At 41.0% G+C, this 20,597-nt stretch overlaps 1 protein-coding gene across 3 annotated transcripts in view; it reads right to left on the reverse strand.

The window, feature by feature from the left end:
• Positions 1-20,597, reverse strand: part of b4galnt4a (beta-1,4-N-acetyl-galactosaminyl transferase 4a) — a 149,414-nt gene that overhangs the window by 53,419 nt on the left and 75,398 nt on the right. For all 3 annotated transcript variants that reach the window (XM_046037942.1, XM_046037944.1, XM_046037943.1), the window contains exon 3: positions 5,108-5,206. In XM_046037942.1, the coding sequence (XP_045893898.1) occupies positions 5,108-5,206 (99 nt within the window). The remainder of the gene's footprint in view (positions 1-5,107; positions 5,207-20,597) is intronic.

Genomic DNA, 20,597 nt, shown 5'->3' on the forward strand with positions numbered 1-20,597 from the left:
CTATGGTCATTTAGGGTGATTAATACAAACCTCTCTATTTTTCATTTTACTGCAGTACAACCATGTGTCTTATACAAGTGGATGAATTGCTCCACTGCAGGGAAAAGTCTGCAGTCACTCAAAAACAAAGTACAGAATGTAGTAGAATGTAGAAAATACGTCAAATAAATCAGCTTTTCGATTTACTTTTGTTTCTTTCTTTGGTTCTGGCTTTTCTTCCGACAGCAGGTGCATGCTTAAAGGCTTCCCTCTAAGATGTTGACTCTCACACTGTGAAGACACATTTTTGTAAATATCAAAAGGGGGGTAACTGCTCTCTTCAGGTATCAAAAAATGTTCTGTCAACAGAACACTGTAAATTATGAAAATCATCAGATTATTTCCAAAACTTATTGCACCAGTATATATTATATATATATATATATAGATGGCAATTAATATCAGTGGCAATTAATATCAGTCCCAATAACATATAATGAAGTAATTAATGAGAATGCCAATAAAATGGGTTAGGGGTTACGGTTTCAAAGCAACAGAGCACTTACAGCTCTGACTGCCATTAAATAAGAGGGGAGGAGATGGAAGGAAGCAATTAATGCCATCTGCCAAATATGAGGAGTGAGGCAAGAAAGAGAGAAGTGACAGGTGCACAGGGAAAAAAGCTGAGTAAGAGATCCACTGGTTGATAAAGATGTTTCTATACTGTACAGCTTAAAGAGGCCGCTCTAAACAGCATAGTCTTCATTCCAAACCACACATTTCCTCCACATACCCTCATTTCTGTAAGCTTGTCTTCGCATCTCTCTGTCTCCGCTGCTCTCCAATATCTCCTCTCTCTCACCCATCTGGTCACACCCATCAACCGGAGCACAAAACAGACTCTCTCTTTTCTCTCCCTCTCTCCTTCAGGGAGGCTGTCTCCCTTTCTCAAAATCTGGTGCAGCCTTCTGCGTTCCTGCTGGCAGCGAGGCACAAACAAATGGCCGCTTGGTGCACCCACAGACGAGCAGACGCGCCAACTGACACTGTAAATCCCCTTTGGATAAATAAAGTGAGACACGGAGTTCCTGGCAAAGGCACACTGGGATACATACAATACTACTTAGCCACCCCCCTCCATGTGAGAGAACAACTGATTGATAAGGACGTTTAAAATAAAAGAGTGCACACTATACTGCACAGCTTAAGTGGCCACTCTAAACAGCACAGTCTTCATTTCAGACCACACATTTCCTCCACATACCCACATCTCTGTGAGCTTGTCTCAACATATCTCTGTCTCCACAGCTATCCTCTCGCTCACCCATCTGGTCACACTATCAACCAGAGCACAAATCAGACTTCTATCCATCTATCTTTCGGGAGGCTGTCTCCCTTTCTCAAAATCCCCCCCTCCAAAACCATATAGGAGAATCGGCATCAAAGCTCTCTGTTGATGCATCATAACACATATGTACTGCAATTTTATACATGCAACTTGTTCCCTCTGGGTCTATGACAGGAACATTCATGCTTGAACACATTTTCTGAAATCTCTAAATCTGAATTTATAGAGGGCATATAGATAGTTTCTCCCTGCATATCTCATCTATCTCGGCCCATTAGTAATTTAGCAAGAGGGTGAGATGGGTAGGTAGCTCCAGTGAGGAAAGGGGGATTTTCAAAGGTACAAAGGTTTGTAAGAAGAGATTATATGGAGAAAGATAATGAGAACCCATTTCACACAGAGGAGTGCAAAAAATGGGAGACAAGGTTCATATGATCTAGATTCCAGCCTCATCAGCTACTGTAATGAGGGTTTGTATAATCTGCCCATCTGTCCCACAATTACATGTCTTCTGTCATGCCAGGGATATAAGATGAGGGGGATAGATGTGGCTGCAGTGGATATGTCGAACTGAGGAACGGCAGACAGAGAACTGAGGACGAGCAGAATTTTTTTCATCTCCTGCAACAAGCTATCAATCACTCACCCTACCATAATGAGAGGCCTGTAACAGAAACCACATTTATACCTCCTTTGTCTATTTGACTGTTTCGCATTTTGGATGGACAGATAGAAGAAACAAAGACAGATGGAAGGAACAGTGAGAAGAAACAAATATCACGCTCCTTCTCCGGCGCCCTCCCCCTATTCTAGTCACTTGAACGTGTTATTGCAGGTTGAAAGGACAGTCGAAGACAACTGAAAGATCTAAATCCGCCTCCAGTCTTGTCGCTGCATGTGTTTTTGGGTGAGGAGCCAGCTGTGACGACTGCCTCCACCTGAATCGTCATGTGTCTGTGTCTTTGCCACCATATCCCCCTCACTTCTCTCTTGAGTGGTAAATAAAATAGAGTGTCCAAATCTGAAATAGCACATCTCCAGCTTTGTTTAACAGTATGAGCCAAGAAAACAGACGTCAGTCAGCCACAAGACTTCCATCTATCCTCCCTTTTGGTTTAACACCTTCTGAATATCTGATGAACCTCAATGCACATATTTCTTATACACCTGAGATGATGATTTGATTCATGTTGGAATCTGTGCAGTCAGTGGCTTTAATGTGGAATAGCAGAATGTAAAGAAGTCATAAAAGTCCCACTGATATCAAAGTTTAAATCCCCTCATTTATAATCACGTTCTTTCTGCTCTGGACTAAATAACATTGTTCATTATGCTAAAATTTTCTCTGGATCCATGCTGCAAATGTTTATCCCTTGAGGCCTGGCTACTGCTCGACTCGTGGGCCAGCTTTCTCTCTGATCTCCATCCCGATCAGTCTCCTTGACATGCTGGTGTCCTTGACAGACAGAGGATGTCCACCCTACATCCGCATGTCCACGCTAATCCACAGTCACCTCTGGATGAGTTCACCAGCTGGGAATCCCATTTAAGTCACCAGTAGTGGCTGAAAAAAACCTGCTAGAACCAACGCAGGTCAGAGTGACAGCACTTAATAATAATTATAATATATAATAAAATATTGAGATTACCTTTTAACTCTCTGTTTCTATCTCTCTCTAAGGGTGTACTCATTACGCAGCTTAGTTTTTGAGTATGTGGGCTTGTATGGATGCTTCTGGACGCCCATGTGACCTCTGCTAGTCTGTGACAGCTGGCATATGGCACCACTCTACCTCCACCAGCCTGAGTCTATGCCTCAGACCTCTGCCATCTTGGCTGTGCACCAGGAAAACAAGTTAGTGCTGGTAATTAGGACAGATAGCTAGTGAGGAAAGCGAAGGAAGAGCTGCTGCACTCAATGATTTCCGACAGTCTTGGCTTAAGCTTGACATAGCAGAAGCCTGAGATAAGAGAGGGAGGGATTTTTGAGGATAAAAGTTTATAGAGATGTATGAAATATTTGATAGAATCATGCTGGATTTACAGAGTATTCACAGAGACTAAATGTCATGTCTGTTTATGAGTAGGCTGGAAATAAGTCAAAGAAATGGCATGTTGACTTCTACAAGGGAGCTTTGATGGTAATGTACTGTAAAATGTAGTTGGTGTGGATGTTGCAAAATTTATTTCCAATTTTAATCCAAACTATGAATAAGAAATTATTTTTGGTCAAAGAAATCATGTACATGTCTTTAAAGTGCAAAAATGTCCTGTGGTTTTAACGGTTTTCAGATACAAAAATATGAAAAAAGAAAGCACTGAAAAACAGAATGTTCATAATAAAGCATCGCACTGTGATCAGGTCATAAAATCTATTTAAATTTGTGCAATTAGTCAACATGGTCCAAATTCAGCTAGCTCGTCTGGCTGTAGTCCTAGCTTGGCTGTTTCATATCAATGTGACTTCTCATTTTCTGGGTAGCACCATTTTAAATTATGCTGAAAGCATCATCCACAATTAGATGCAGGCCCCATAATATTCATACAACAGATGTTTCAAACAGATATAATCCACATGTGACAACTTGCAAAGGTAAAATGACAATATTTGTCATGTCCAGCAATTTAACTGCCGTTCCTTGTTGTGCTAAAAACAAAGAAAGTAAACATAAATATGTGGATTTATGCATGTTGTATGTATGCATTTAGGGTCATATTGCACCTTGATGGATGATTTTGTGTTTGATGTACTGTGTTGCTGAGACAAAGCACAAAGGCAGAGACAGACTAACTCAATACCGACTCACCCAGGAGAGTCTGCTGAAATAAAACAACGGCTATTGTAATCTTATCAGGCACATACTGTGTTCAGCACCCCTGTAATGCTGCCTTCTGCAGATTACATGCATAATGCTTTGCGGAAGCAGCAAGAAAGCTGAGTACAAGGCAGTGAATGTTAGAGAATCTTGTAAAAAGTACTGTATCGCTGCAGTATTGATGTACTTGAAAATAACTTTTGCAACAGTAATTCCCTATTATTCATGTCATTTTGTGTGTATGAATCGTTAGATTTGCCTTGGAAGTGCACACTGGGGTGTTCAGCAGAGATAGTTAAACTTTACTCCAGGTAGGGAACAACTAATAAATCATATTTTGCAGATTAGGCTTGCACACACACACACACACACACACACACACAATCCTTTAATTAAACTCTGCTGAACAGGTTACAAATCTAGAGCCGCTTTCCTTATCACAAATCCGCTGGTTAATTGCTCTGTCTGCTACTCCCTTTGTTACAGAGAGTCAGTGAGTGAGCTGAAAAATTAGGATGAATCAAATCGACTTGTGGTCTTCAAGTCATAGGTGCCTTTAAATATAACCCGCTAATGGGTTTGGATGAAATATTATCATTCTCACACAATGATTTATCATCATAAACGTAAGGTACATTTTGTTCTTCCGATAATAGTACCACAGTATTTCTGGATCTCTATTTGACCTGAAATACCAACTGCTCTTAAAAGGACAACTGAAAGGAAATGAGAGTAAGACATCTGTTATATTTCACAAAAAGCAAATCCTCAATTATTAAGCCAGAAGTGTCATTGATAAAAAACCTTTTCAAAAAGGCCAATCAGTGATGAAAGATTGGTGTCCTTGCCTGGATTAGCTGATGAGTCACACATATAGCAAAGTATAACAATCCTTATCTCTCTGAAGGATGGTAGAAAGGAGTTGATTGGGGGATAAGAAAGGAGATAAAAGAATTTGTGTTACCTCTGGTTTCCATGGCAATTTCTTGTGCCGCTGGCTGAGGAACCTCCGGATGTGGGTATGGTCTCTGCCATCAACCCCTCCTGTGATTGGCTCGTCCTCCTTGAAAAACACAGCAGAAACAAGGACACCCTTATTCCTCTTTCACTACAAATTTTAGTCACCACAAAAAAAAGACACTGATGAAAGGAAAAGGCAAATTAATGGCGGTTTTAAATCTCAGTGGCTAAAGACTAAAGTCATCCATCCATCCTTCATTAAGGGTAACATGACTCTCCTCCATAAGCCACACAATTGATGTATGAGATAAAGTAGCATCATTACCGAAAACCACAGCCCTTCATAATTCATGGAAGCATTAAGGAATATATAATGTGCATTACACACACACACACACACACACACACACACACACAGATATATACCATAAGAGACCAGGCCAAAAAAAAAAACACACGGTTATTTGCCCCGAAGGCTAATATTAAGACCCTGTGGAATCTCCTCTTCACCATTCACTCCTAATCCAGCATTTGACTCGCCAAAGCCCTAATCTCCAACATACTCTAACCATCCACCCTGCCGGCCAAGATCTCTTCTCCAGGGAGCTTGGACTCTCCACCGATCTGGGATTTAGCCTTGTGCTCCGGCCAGAGCATTGCATGGCTCTTTCTCTGTGGCCTGTTAAGAGACATGTTGATGTTAATGCTGTGGCATGACGGGCAGAACACAGCAAAGAGGAGCGCAAGTTCTCGGCCAGCTATGAGGAGATAAAGGACTGCCGGGACCGTAGAGTCGCAGAGCTGTTAAATAAGAAAAGCATCCTCCATTTAGCAGGGATGTCAAAAAGAGACATACCTCCGTCGAGACAAGCTGGAGAGGTTTTCAGCACCCCTGAAATGAAGGGCTTTTGTTGAGAAGTCACCAGTGTTTGCAAAAGAATCAGGGGAGGTAAAAGAATTTTTTATAGTGGAAGAGGCAAAGAGACAGCTGTCGGATGCCAAGCCTTTGATTACTTTTTTAACTTCCAAGGGAGAGAGATGAATGAGGGCAGGGAAGGTAATGATGAAGAAATGTGACAACAGGCTCCCCTCCTGTCTGACACTAGAGGAGTGTGAAGCGGCTGATGTTTGTGCGTACCCAAAGACTCACAAGCACAATCCAGTACTACACATACACGCACACACACACACACACACACACACACACACACACACACACACACAAAAATACTCTGAATAACACATATTCACTCAGCGAAGGACACAACATTCATATTGCATCACCTGGAGTCTTGCATGAAACAAAGACAGCAGAAGAATAGAAGTATGAGACTCAGTGGTCAGTAAAATACAAAGCACAGACAAATCATGAATTGTCTGAAAGCTCTGGGAAACTTGCAGCAAAATGATAATTTTCGACACATAAAGGGTGTTGAAAAGCTGGCGTAATGCTGCAACCTCAATGTTTTGGCTTTTTTATACCTTCGACAATAAATTTCCATTATGACTGTACAATTAGAAATAAATCCACGATGAACCTGTGTACCTAATTATTGGCTCTTATTTCCACAATCACTATAATGCATGTATGCCTGTTTCATAGGCAACTTTAAATTGATAGAATTTCCACATTATGTAACACCACATTGAAATACATTTCCTATGTCTAGAATACTGAATGCGAGTAAAGCTTATACATACATAGCTAAAATAGAGTTCAACATCTTTATGAGAAAAAAAAAACACTGCAAAGCTTGGTGCTGCTATCACTTCGTCTCTGTGACATTGTGTGCTCACTGTGAGCAAACCAAGAGCCAAGAGTTTGTTGTTCCTGCCTGTGACAGGCAGTTACCTTGCCAGCTAATCAACTTTCACTATTAGAACAGGTGGGATGATGTCTGAATGATTATGAAAGATTACCCATGTAGGTAAGGACTTTGCGATCTGTGGTTACTGATTGTGATTAAAAGAGACAATATTTTAGAACTATTATGTTGTCAAAACTAAAAGACCGAACTCTAAATCACTGGACTGTAACTCACACAAGCGCCACTTTTCTAAAGCGCTGCCTCAGCCCGATCCAACGCAAAGTCTGCTTATCGATGCAATACTAAAATGTACAGTTAAACTCATTGACCTAAGGTTGCACTACATCCTTCATCAGCTGCACCTCTTTTACCTCTACAGTGTATATCGACTTTACACTTGGGCAGGATGTTGTCATTACTTGTAGTGTGCCACAAACACTAGCAACATTTTGCATGACTCATTACTTCAGAGTTACAATCTCTAACGTCTTAGCAGATCTGCATTTTCCTGGCGCTGGGCCCAGAATTGTGTTATCAAGTTTCACTGATAATTAAAGTTTATGCTAAGGGGCCTGTCAGATGGCCTTATATATAAAACATTGCATCAAGGCAAAATGAGCAATATCAGTCACACTGATGTTTACATTGCTATTTACCTTGTAGACTTTCCATTGAATAGAATAATGACAATTGGTCTATAACAATGTGTGCAAATGTGTACAAATGTCTTCTATGGGAGCAGTGCATCAGAGACAGCATTTAATCCCAGCTAAGCTAAGTTGTTACATATACGAACAGGCATGGCAGAGTTGTTAACCTCAAAAGGATAGATTGATAGATTAGCTGTCTGATCATTGAGCTTCCGTCACTGTTTTCCAACCATCCCACCAGTCACAAAACTCACTATAGTGGTTGCTTGCCTCCCAGTTGTTTCCTCCCATACTCCCCTCATTCACACATATAATTGTGCATTCAACTGGATGACCTTGCTGATCCTAGCCCAGGGAAATAGCTGGAACCAGTGTCCTAGAATACCAATGAGCTCAATTAATTTCCCTTATTAAACACAAACAAGCACCCCTGTGCAAGGGGGTGGGGGTTTGGGGGTGGGGGGTATTGTGTAAAAGGAAGCCGAAAGAGTGAGATAGAGGAGAGCAGGGATCTGGGGCCCGTTGCTCAAATCTCTTCACCACACCCACCCACCACAATAACCCTAGTGAATGATTCCAGCTCAGATGGCTCCCAAAAGTTCATAGTTTTATTTCCAGCCACCTGAAATATGAAAACTGATAACCAGTGAGGAATAATAACATTATTCTCAATTTTTTATTCAAGTTCACCATATGTTAATTAGTCCCGCCATAATAATAATGTAGACACTACCCATTTTTCATCCTATAGTCCCGCTCAACAGTGGCTCCCGGTCACTGGCTGGTTATTGTTTATATTAATGGGTGCAGCTGGAGGCAAAGATACCTGGTCGACATTTATTGTAATATGCTGGAATGACTAATTGCAATCCTTCATCACCAAAAAAGAAAAGCTGTGATGAAAGCTGCTCTCATTTGTGATTGTTACGAAATTATAGCACGAGTTTGATACAGAAAACTCCATCATATTGTGTATCAGACAATGTTGCATAAGAAGGTGACGGTCAATCAACGCGGAGCAGACATTTCCAATCTATGTGACAAGATGGCACTGGCAGTGTGATAAGTAAGCTGAGAGGGATTTGTAGGGAGAAATTGCTAGATAAAAGGAGAAGTGTGAAGATACAGAACGAGAAATAGAGGATGAAGACATAAAAAGTAGCAGATTAGAGACAGAATAAGCAACGTAACACATGAACAGAGACAAACACAAGAGAGAAAAGATGACCAATGAAGAGAGAGAAAAAAAAGGAATGACAAAGAGCAGACCTTTGAGAGATACCACACGAGGTACCTCATAAATCCCACTGGCACAGTGAATGTCTGAAACGACTGCAGACTGCCAGAATCCCTTTCCCACCTCTCTTTACTGAACAAGCCAAACAGACCAGTGTCTGCTTGGTTTCAGAGTGGTACCACAAAGCTCTGTAAAGTATTGCATACTCCCCAGCTCGGTGGCTCAGTATGTGATGTGACTACAACTGAAAAGATGGCTTTTCAGTTCACATTTCTCAGGATACACTAAAACCATACACATACAGTTTCTGTACACCACAGATATATGGTAGTAAAAGAAAATGTGGTTCACTGAAATAAATAATCCAGCGCTAGCTTCATTCAAATCAAAGCTAAAACTGAGACAAAGGCGAGTTCTCATGCCCACGGAGAAAAAAGCGAAGAATGTTCACCTCACAGTTGCCCTCATCTGAAATGCAGAAAAAAAAAAAGTAAGAATCTGATTCAAGGATTTTAATGTCATTCCTAAAATTTTTACTGCTTTCTAGTAGTTGCAGTACGATTAAGAATAAAGAAACCTGAATGAAGAGGTATTTTAGCTCTGTAGCATTGTAAAGAATAGATGAAAAGTGCAAGGAATATTGCAAGGGTCTTCAAGTAACAAGAAAACAGTGCAGGGAGCAATGTCAAAATGCTCTGTAAGATGACTGAGGGAAGGGAGTGGGATACAGAGAGAAATGATCCAGCTCATTGTTATTTCTCAGGTTCAAACATGGGGAGGTGGAAATTTACTGAACAAGCCTCACAAGAGTCTTGTGTGGATTCAGAAGCGAGTTTATGCAAGTCCTTGGACACAACCATGGGAAAAGGAGCACTACAAGACTCAAGGTTAATTTTAGAAACGTCTTCCGTTAACCCATACACACCTGATCCTTCGCAAAACACGAACACACTCACCATGGCAACACAAGCAACACAAACCTGTATGAAATGAAGCCTATGACCAGGTGTCTGTGTTCCTACATGGCATACATGATAACTTTCATGTGCTTTTCTTATGCTGTGCTGTCAATGTAGTCAACCCAGCATCATTCTGTTTCAAAGTAAATGTTGTTTTCAGAAGCTGAAGGAAGAGAAATAGCGATGTAAAGAATGAGTCAGTCATTGGCCTTTGAGCCACACATAATGTGGATCTCTTCTGAGTAGTTAAGTTAAAGTTCTTCACAACAAAAAGATCAGTACAGTGCATACAGATTTTTGAAATATGGCAGAGACATAGCTGTATTAACTTGAAATGTATTGGCTAATGAAGAGGATTGTCACTGCAACCAGCTCAGTGATCCCGGATCAGCACTAGTGAGAGCTGGGAGGTTGAATAAATGTGCAACCTGACCTCGCAATCAGCCGCTTGAGTCTATTTCAGTAAGAATGCAGCTTTGGGATCCCCAGTACCTTTACATTCAAATCCCTGTTCCTTTTAACAAAGTGGCCGGCACTGCTGATTAGACATCAGCCCAAGCGCATTCAGTTAAACTATTGCAGGACAAGTCCCAGCCAAGAGAAAGAGGGAGTGCAACTATTTTTGTCTCGCTGCTTGCATTATTCATGTAAGAAATTACATGCCGGTCAATGGAACAGTGGAAAGGCTGAGTGTGGAAGAGAGGGAGAACATAAATAAGGGATGGCTGCAGTCGACAATAGGAGTGATAGAGTCAGTGGCTCCAATTTATTGGTTGGAAGATTAATGGTGCAGAGATGAGTACGGCAGGGAGACAATAAGACACAAAGGAGAAGAAGGAGGGGAGAGCGGGAGCGAAGGGGAAAGATGGACGGATGGAAGAAAAAACTCCAAGCAGTTATTATCCTGCATGGGTACTCATAGAGCACTAATTTTAATGGGATGATAATGAGTATGTTTGTGCATGAGGGTGTTCTAGTATATAGAAACATATGATCTGCTTGGATTGTGAGTGCGCGCCCATGCGTTCATATGCATTCCTAGCCAACATGTACATGCAGCACGTATTGAGGTGTACGTACGTCGGAGGGTGTAATTGATTGATTTAGGTCTGGAACAAGGTGATAGGACTTCTGTCACGCTTGAGTCCACATCAATACAGCAGGCATGTAAGGACAATGGCTGTGAGGAGCAGTGCAATGTCTCTCAGGATCGATAGCGGCCTGAAGAGCTTGGTCTGTGATGTCACTTTTGGCCACTCGCGTCTCCCGCCTTCTATTTCTAAATCTAAATGTATTGTCTCTGGCCCTGTTGTTAAATAAATACGTTTATTTATTATCTAAATCCATTGTACACAAAGACCAAAGTGATTGCTACAATTGATAAGTAACTAACTGTGTAAACTACTAACAACAGCAATAGATTTTTTGGAGCTAATGTGGAATTACTTCTTGAAGTGAATAAATAATTTTTATTTTTAGTCTAATGCTTCACACACAAAGTAGACAGGTAAATAAAAGAAAATCAGAACTGCAGTTCAGTGGCTGCTGTGCTATAGTATTATTGGAGGCAGCAATGCATCAGAATTATGCAAAAATATTTGGCTGACTGATTGAGGACAGGATTTTGCATTGAGAGCAGGCAAAGCTTAAGCCCTATTTTTTTTGGCCTGTAATCTTTGCACTGTAATTAAAACTATCTGAGAGGTGCTTTGGCATGGCCCTGGGAGAAATTTTCTGTGGAAAGACAGCTAAAAATCACCTTTAATCATTGTAAATTCAATGTAAATAGAGCTTGAACAAAATAAAGGTCAGGTTAGTGGAAAAGGAGAGATGGTTGGAAGGGGACAGAGAGCAGATGCAGAGAGTAAAAAAAGGAAAGCCAGCATCGACACTGGAATCCAGCCTTATGCCTTGCTATGCCTTTGTAGGAAGAGCGCTGCATTTTTTTGTACTGTCTGAGCAACAAAATACCTTCCTCCATACCTTTTCTATCACAGCAACGTTTGGAAGAAAAAGAGGAATAAAGAAAGGAGGTGTGTCATCCATATTAGGCCTGGGATTTCTGTCCAGGCTGATTACTACAGATGGGGTGTGACATAGGGCAGCTGGCAAACAGAACAGGCAAACTGTCAATCATCCCCGACCGGCTTGGTGCTCAATCTGACCCAATCAACACAGCGTCTGCTGCCGAGAAACTGAGTCTCAGACAGAGCTGGACACGGACACACAAACTGACAAACAGGCTGGCCATGCTCTAACGAGACAACTATGTTCACGGTGATGGTGCAAGTTGTAAGTAGCATTTTTCCCAATTGTTTTTTTCAGCCTTAGGCAGAGAAAATGGAGAGATAAATGTTATTTTTCCCTAACGGCTATCAACTATTTTTAAACATACAATCCCATCAGTGTGCTCAGAGAACAGCCACACACCAAAAACCTTTTTTAGGAGTAGAGCACCTCCAAAAGGTGCTGGTGGTTTTTCGACAACGATAACAAGGATGGGGAGAAGCAACAAAGCACCGACTGGTTTTGAGAGTGACTGAATATAAGGAGCTATCTTAAGCCTGCAGTCAAAAGTAAACCAATGTCAAACATAAGACAGTGTAGGGTTAAATCCAGCCAATTTTGGGAACATCTGGTAAGTGGTGTCGCACTACAGACTCTAAACATGCTAATTAGCTTAATAACCAGAGGGATCAGATGCAGTGTGGCAGAGGCTAATCTGAATTTGTCTGCTTATATGGATAAATGTGCACATTGTGTGGGCCTCAATGAAAGTAATAGCTTCAGCAGTTTTGTCACTTGTGCCACCTGCAGCCAATGGCTTTTTAAAGCTTCTGTTAGTGGGTATGTGATTTATTTGACTTTCTTAAAAGTATAACTTTTCTTTCCTATAGATGGCGTAGTGTGACAGGTAACGAGCCAATTCCCCAAGGTGCTTAGTATCTAAAAAAATTTAAATTATCAAATTGTTTGTTTATCGTACACAGCACCAAATCTGATAGGACATCAAAGCATAAATGTAAGACACTAAACAGCTCCCTCTTCCCACCCTACACCAATCAGCTCCCTTGACCTAAAAGCTGGCTCTCTATCACGGATCTGGTTAGTGAAAGGAAACACATTAAAATGCTGAATTTGGAATGGAAGAAGGGCCCGTGTAAAGTTTAATAACAGATACTAGGAAATGTCCTGGAGATTTTAATCTGGAAGTGACCCTTCATGACCTCAGCCACTATCAAAAATTAATATGAACACACATATAAATAAGAATAAAATGGCCAGATGGAATCAAAGCTTGGAAATTAAGGATAACTAAAATACACAAGCACTCCCAAGGTAATGTGCGTTGGTGTCTGTATCAGTAAGAACTGATGTACTGAACATATAAATGCACGCAGTTACATACTTCATTATAATAAAAACTGGCTTTGGGGTAACTTGTCGGGATCAATAAGTTAACAGCAAGACCCCTAGGAGGTGGTTGTGTCTTCATTATCTGTGATCGTAAGTTAAGGCAACACTGAAAGACGACCCCAGCTGCTATTATGGAGATTGTAGGCATAGCTAATCTCTGCACAATCAATACTTACATCTTCTTATCTCACCCCTTCTGAATAAATACACTGATAGCGACACACTGATGCAGGAGGTCTGCAGGTCTATTTCCTGCTCTGAATATATTAACAAGAACAAGGGATAGCACACAGAAAATCAGTCATTCTCACAAAATGACAGACAGAGTGACTCAAAAGTCTACTACTAAGATAAAAAGCACTGAGCTTATTAAAAGAACCAAGACTTGAGTGAATGAAGCTATATTGTAGCTATATGTGAGCTGTGCCAGCGGTGTGGTTGTGCTATCACTTTGGGGCACAGGGGGAAAAGTAACTGGCACTGTGCAGCAGTTTCCGTTGTTGCCAATTGACAATTACCGCTTGTGGCCATTTATCTCCCCTGTAGTAAGCAACGAGCCAACAATACGTTTTCTGGAGTGAGAAAAGAAAACTTCCACTGATTGAGTAATAGTCATAGCTAGTGTTTACTTTGTGTATTCACAAGCGCCGTCTTTCATGCATGTGTATTCCGTTTAGTAAAAGGAACCACTATACCCAACCCTTGATTGTGAGCTCTGTCACACCAACCAAAAATAAACAACAAAACTGAAAAATTAAACTAAACCAAGTGCAGGTTGGGGTGCCCTGGTGGCTTTGACACTGTTATAAAGGCATCAAATGCTCAAAAATGGTTTTATAACCTTTAAAATCATGAAAAATATCAAATATGAAATGTGTAATCATAAATGCACCCACATTTTCAAGTGAGTCCAACTACACAAGCAGTCAAATCTGGAACTCACAGCAAACAAGACATATTGACCATATAATGTGTGTTTTAGTGCATGTGAAACGCGCTATCTGTGAGATGTAGGTTCCCCAACTGCCTGCCCGATTTCTGCGACTGACATTTCTGCTGACTGGCTCCTGAGCTCTCTGCCCTGCTTGAGTATTTTCTTCCCTCCATCCTTCCTTCCTTGGGCAGTTATCCAGCTCTTTTCTCTTCCTTTCTACTGAGAAATACTGTTTAGTTTTAACTTTTTCTCCAAGTCCAGAGAGAGCAAAATGAAAGCTTGATACAAAACCAGGCCCTCCCTGATTAGATGTATGAATGACCACTTACTATGTAAGCTCTTTAAGTGTGTCGTTTGTCGAGCACTTTATTTAAAGTCTCCTTAAAGTCCTGGTACAACCCACAACTAACCAGGATAAATGGTGGCAGAGTAACTATCAGTCAGAACTAATCTTATCCTTAGCTTTACATCCTGGCTAAAGACTGATATAATAATATAATATATACTCTGAAGAAAAAGCAAGACAAAAATGATTAAAATGTAAAAAAAGCTTAATACCTCAAGCACACAAGAAAAAGTTAGAAAGCCTAGAAAAAACATAAAAGTTGCCATGGAAATAAGCATAAATGTTTTTTTGTTTTTTTTAAAAGCTTCTATTTATTTGAATTTGTTTGTTCTTGTCATTTTAATTTGGGATGTTGGCCAGTGGCAGACGGGGAGAGATGAGAGGAACTTGCGGCCATACCAGACTCCAGATTTACCTTACTTAAACAAACACACAGATGTGTCAGCAAAGCTTGTGGCACCAGGGGATGACTGTTTATATTTTTCATTAGTACCTTTTCATCCTCCCCCCACCAACCTTTCTTTAAAAATTGCTGTCACCCTGGGTCCAGAGGACATTTCATGCTTAGTCTTTTATCTCAAATAAAGCTACGCTTCTGTAGCTCAGCATCAAATGCATGGATTTTGTGCATATACATACTGTATGTGTGCATTTCAGATAACCAGCATTTTTGTGACGATTGCATTTTAAAACACCTGCTTTGCTCCTGGAGCCACTTTTTGGAGCCTCTCTTCTGCCATGGTCCTGTCTGTGCAACTCAAACTAGCCTATGGTTAATAAACTGTCTCATCAACTGCACACCTGTTTGGAGATCTCACATCCACCTGGCCTCCGCTGTCTTCAACAATAAAAAACTAAAGAAAAGTCTATGCTTCACCCGCACTTTCTCCTCAATTCCCTTCACTTGCCTCTATGTTGCTCCATGTTGCGTTGTCATCTGCAAACATCCCTTATCCCCTTTGTCACCAAACAACAAGACAGACAATGAGTAATTAAAACGGCCCCTACTGCTTTGTGTTTAATGTCCCTGTCAGCCCACTATAGCCTTGGAGCCACTTCACAGCAATGTGCTGCCTCCATTTGGCCCAACAGCTCTTTTACAACACCAAGTCACACTGCAAACATTTATGCAGTTTTATTCATAAAATTATACAGCTATCCTGACAGAGAAAACTTATTCTAACTAAGCTTTCAAGTGTCAACTTCCATGACATTTTTGTCTACTCTAGGTTACAGATTCAAAGTGTGGAAACATTTGGGCCAAGCCCTAAAAATAAGACAATATTTCTACCATACTAAGAATGAAATGTCAAAACACTTTCTGGTACAACACTGACAGTGTGGACATTCTTCTAATGGTATAGGGTATTTCTAATAATGACATTTTAGTTGGTCCAGACAGTGAGTGGTTGCTGTCTTTTATCTTATACTTTGCTTTTCACTGCGAGGCCCTTTTGTGCAAACCATGCATTATCTACAAAATATGCTGCATAGAAAATGACAGCATTTCTTGTGTTTGCTGATATAAATGGAACCTTTTATCACCTGTGCACTATTTTGACACTTGGATTTGCTTTTTCTGCCTTACTTTTGTATTTCATCATTCTGCCTCTAACCTTTCAGCTCTATTTTAGCACCCATAAAGCAAACTCACTACCAACTTGGTGGCATGGGTATTCAATGGTGTCGGCGCATGTTAGTGAAGATGGATGGCAGCAACAAAGGAACAATGAATCTTCATCATAGTCCGTCGCCATTTCTCTCTCGCCCATACACACCCACGGTCCCAAGCTGCTCTTCTGTCTTCAGGCTCTGTTTTTGTATCTCAGACCTCGTGCCCACTCAGTCCTCTTACCCATCATCACTTCCATCTATCCATCCACCTGTCCGTCCGTCCGATCTCTGGACACATGGAAGGAGGCGGAAAGGTAATTTATAGCTCATTCCAGGACATTGCGCTCTCCCCTATTTACAGCTCGCCCACATTGTTCTGGAGCCTCCATCGATATGAACCAGATGCGTTGGCCATACTTTAATCTACCTGCTGGCATGTAGTCAGATCAGAGATGACTACACGGTACCAACATATACCATACAATGTATCACTGTATAAAGACTCTTCAGGAAGACCACACACTGTATGACACCACTCACTCCTACAGTACTCAACACAAAGATACAAAGCTGGCATTTTTACAAACATACTTTGTTAGAGAACATTAAGTGAAAAATTTGGCCTTTTGGTGTACTGTCTAGTTAATAATATTACACTGTGTGTAATGCATGTCCTGTTTTGTATCAGTCCTCAGAATACTGATATAAATCACTAGAAAAACTTGGTTGGTACAACTATATTATTGCATCTTGAACTGGTTCTTGTCCTGGAGGAGGACAATGATTGGCTGTGACACAGTGGTTGCTCAGGGTCAGCTCTTTCAATCTCACACTGTATGTATGTCTATCTCATCATCTCTTCTTCTGTTACTGTGTCCATCACACCCAATTTCCAATTTTGTGCCCACCAGTCTTGCTGATTCACTCTCTTCCTATGCTACATATAGCCATACAATTCTGGGAATAGTATAACGGGTCATTTAACATGTATATTACATAGTTCCTCTTTTATGGCTCTAGGTGTAATACAAATTCAACCAAACTTCACAAAAGTAATTTTTTTTCAACATGAAAAAGTACTCTCCATTTTAGGGTCTTTCATTCTACATGTCAACTGTCAGGTAAAATAATCAAATCAAAGAACACGTCTTCCTTCGTGCCCACAGTGAAGCTTGTGAGATAAAGAGCATTCAGGATTTTTCAAATGTAAAAGAGTTGCCGTTTTAGGGCTTCGTACCACTGCATGTCTGCAGAGTGTGAGGATTGGACTTTTATCCATCATTGTTCTAGATTTTAATTATCATAGATGTTTGGCTTGCACGTTGTTAGTCTTCCATAGCTGTTTGCCAACTTCTATTGCATCAATTTAACCACTTTTTTCTGCAAATAACACATAAACCTCTCCTCTAAACCAAGCACTTGTTGTTGCATTAATTACAGCAATATAAAATAGTTTTTCTTTTGACCCTGAGAGAGACTTGGTGCACACAGACAGCTCAAAGCACTGGCCACTATGGGTTTTTCACACAGCTGCGGGCATATGTGTGAGACAGAATGAGACGAGAGAAATGATCAATATTGCAATATGGCCTCTTCCTACTTTTTTGATACACTCTGCCTTGTACTTTGCTATATGTTGAGCGGAGATTTTGCTGCCAGCAAGCCAACTAAGGCCATGACAAGAAAGTGGTGCACAGAGCAGGCAGAAATGCAGAGACAATGTCATGTTAAAGGACAAACAAAATTACATTCTTCAAGGCAACTGCTCAACTTTTAGGTAGGTCTGCCAAAGTGCAGATGACCATAGTGGGGGAAAAGTGCAACACAGATGTGAGATGATGGAGACATGTCAAGCCCTGCAGGCTGTGACTGTGTTTTGGATGGTTCTAAATACTTCAGGGATAACTTTAAACATTTTCCAATATTTAGCCATATGGTGAAGATTTGGAGACCTCTTCTGTGTGGTTTTAACCAGCTGGAGAAGTTTTAGAAAGTGTTTCTGCTTTTTCACCTGTCTCTTTCATATCAAGACAAACTGTTTAGTCGGTTTTAATTTATTAAGCAGCAGCTTTCTGGTTACAAAGACAAAGTCAGTGCTTTTATATTAAAACGTTGGCATCAGGCTTTTTCTTTACCCAACTACGGTACAGATCTTGGTCCAAACATCATCAATAATAACTGCTTATAAAATACAAGTACCCAGCTCACCCCTAATGTATTTTTTAGATGTAATAATAATGACTTTGAACTTGACCTTGAATAGAATATATGTGTCAAAGGCTACGTTCACACAGGTCTTAAAGAGGTGGTATTATGGTTTTTGGCTTTTTCCCTCTCTTTTATTGAGTTATATATATCTTTTTTTTGCATGTACTAGGTTTGCAAAGTGAAAAAGTCCACCCCAAAGGGAGTTCCCATCTCCCACAGAAAACACTGCTCTGAACTGCCTGAAAACAGCTCATTTGTAGTCCAGCTACACTATATTACTTCCCTTTCTTGTGACATCACAATGAAGATACATGTCATACTGCTAGCTGAGCGGCTAGTCCGACAGGCCCTCAAAAACACCGGTGGAAAAACAGTGAGCTGCAGCACACCTCTCCTCTCCCTTCCAAACACTAGCTACCCTCCAAGCAGTCAATGGACTCAGTTAAAATTTTATGGATGAAAGATACTTTTGTTACAGATTAATAACCACTCACCACCTTTTTATATACAGTCTATGCTCACCACTCTGAAACTCTTGCTCCAGTCCAAATTGCCAACCTGGTCGGCAACATGTAGCCTACAGCTGAATCGAAGCCGTTTACAGTCTTCTCGCTGACCCTTCTGATTGGCTATTACCGGCCATTCGCTGACCTGCCCTTCTCTGCTTCTGATTGGCTAGTAGTCCTTAACTAGGAACTGCGTATGTGCAACTCCCAACAAAGATCATTTAGAGACAAGATGTATCACTCCGTAGCTAAAACGAAGCCTTCAACACAGGGTGAAAAGAGGAGCTGCAGCAAAGTGCAATATGACAAAAAAATGGTGTTTTTTTTGATAATTAAACCATGTAAACCTGTTCTGGTACAACCCCTAAATAGGATTTTGAACCTGTAAATGAGCATAATACCACCTCTTTCATGCATAATTGCCGATTTTTTTCCCCCAGATCTTCTTTGTTTGACAGTTCACATTACTGCTTAAATGTGGCCCATATCAGACTCCAGTGTGAATTGTCCACAGCCTGAAAGGGACCCGCATGCGCAGAAGAATAACATGACGTCACACGCAGCAGCACCATAGACCGTGAGCAGCACGCTGTCGTACAGAAGTAAACAAGGAGCCACGGAGGTTAGCTCTGGTTAGCTCATACTTGCTAACCCTCCCATATTTCATTGTCCTCTCACGGGTCACATTTCTCCCAAATTGTGCGCACAACTTTCTGTTACTTTAATTACGGTTTCTGGCACTGTACAACGCAACTGCACAACTCACTACCCCCCCCCCCCCCCCCCCCCCCCCCCCCCACTATGTCGCCACGGACACAAGTAGAATGCACATAACTCAGAAAAGAGCTCACAATCCGGTGGATTTCAGGTGTAAGAAAGGGAATTTGTGACCAGATGATAGCATGGTAGAGAAGAAGGAGAGCCACATGTATAATAATGGCTTTTGAGGAGCTTTTTCATTCGTCGTTCTCCATCTATAGCAGAAATGTGACAACAGCTGCGCTAGAGTGACGTCAAAGTTGCATCAATTCCGACCTGAGTGTCCAGACTCAGGTTGCATTAAAAAAGATCCGATCTGTATCTTATTTGGACCACATATGAAAGTGGCCCAAATCTGAACTGAAAAAGATCGGATTCCATGTGACTTGACCTGTTCACACTGTTTGGCCTGCAGTCTGAACATATTCAAAGTGCCATCCCCTGTTAATTTAGATCAGCATAACTTGACTTCATGTACAGTGGCAGCAGAAGTCACCTTCTTCTGGTTTATCAATTTTGAACAAGCACACACCAGAGACAAAGGGACACTCACTCAAACTACACCATTGATTCACTGGTTGCAATTAACATAGTGTTGCTCCTATCCCGTCAGGGGCAAATTGAAAAAGCCAATACCAATTGGTTTTCTACCATCAGCTGCCATCTCACAAAAGTCTGAAATGGCCACTCCAGACCCATCCGTGCCTCCCAGCCAGCAGCATCGACTCGTGTGTCGATATACCTGCAAATCTCTACTGGCTCAAGTGAGAAAAATCAAGGCAGTGGGTTGTTTAATGACTGAATAAATCCAGAAGGACGCTTAAAGAAATTGATATCCTGACAACAACAACACAGCCAAAGAAAGCGCTTTAGCATTTCGCTGTGTCAACTACTGCAGCTGGATTAATAGACTGCTTGGTTGGCCTGTTCAGACCATTGCCCCAGGAAAAGATATATGAAAAATAATCACCTTCTTTCCTTTATCTCTGCCGTTTCATAGTCACGGTCAATGTTAAACCTTGAATCCATTTATTTTTGTTCCTCGAAGCACTCCTA

This window comes from Micropterus dolomieu, linkage group LG22 (assembly GCF_021292245.1).
Source record: "Micropterus dolomieu isolate WLL.071019.BEF.003 ecotype Adirondacks linkage group LG22, ASM2129224v1, whole genome shotgun sequence".
NCBI lineage: Eukaryota > Metazoa > Chordata > Actinopteri > Centrarchiformes > Centrarchidae > Micropterus > Micropterus dolomieu.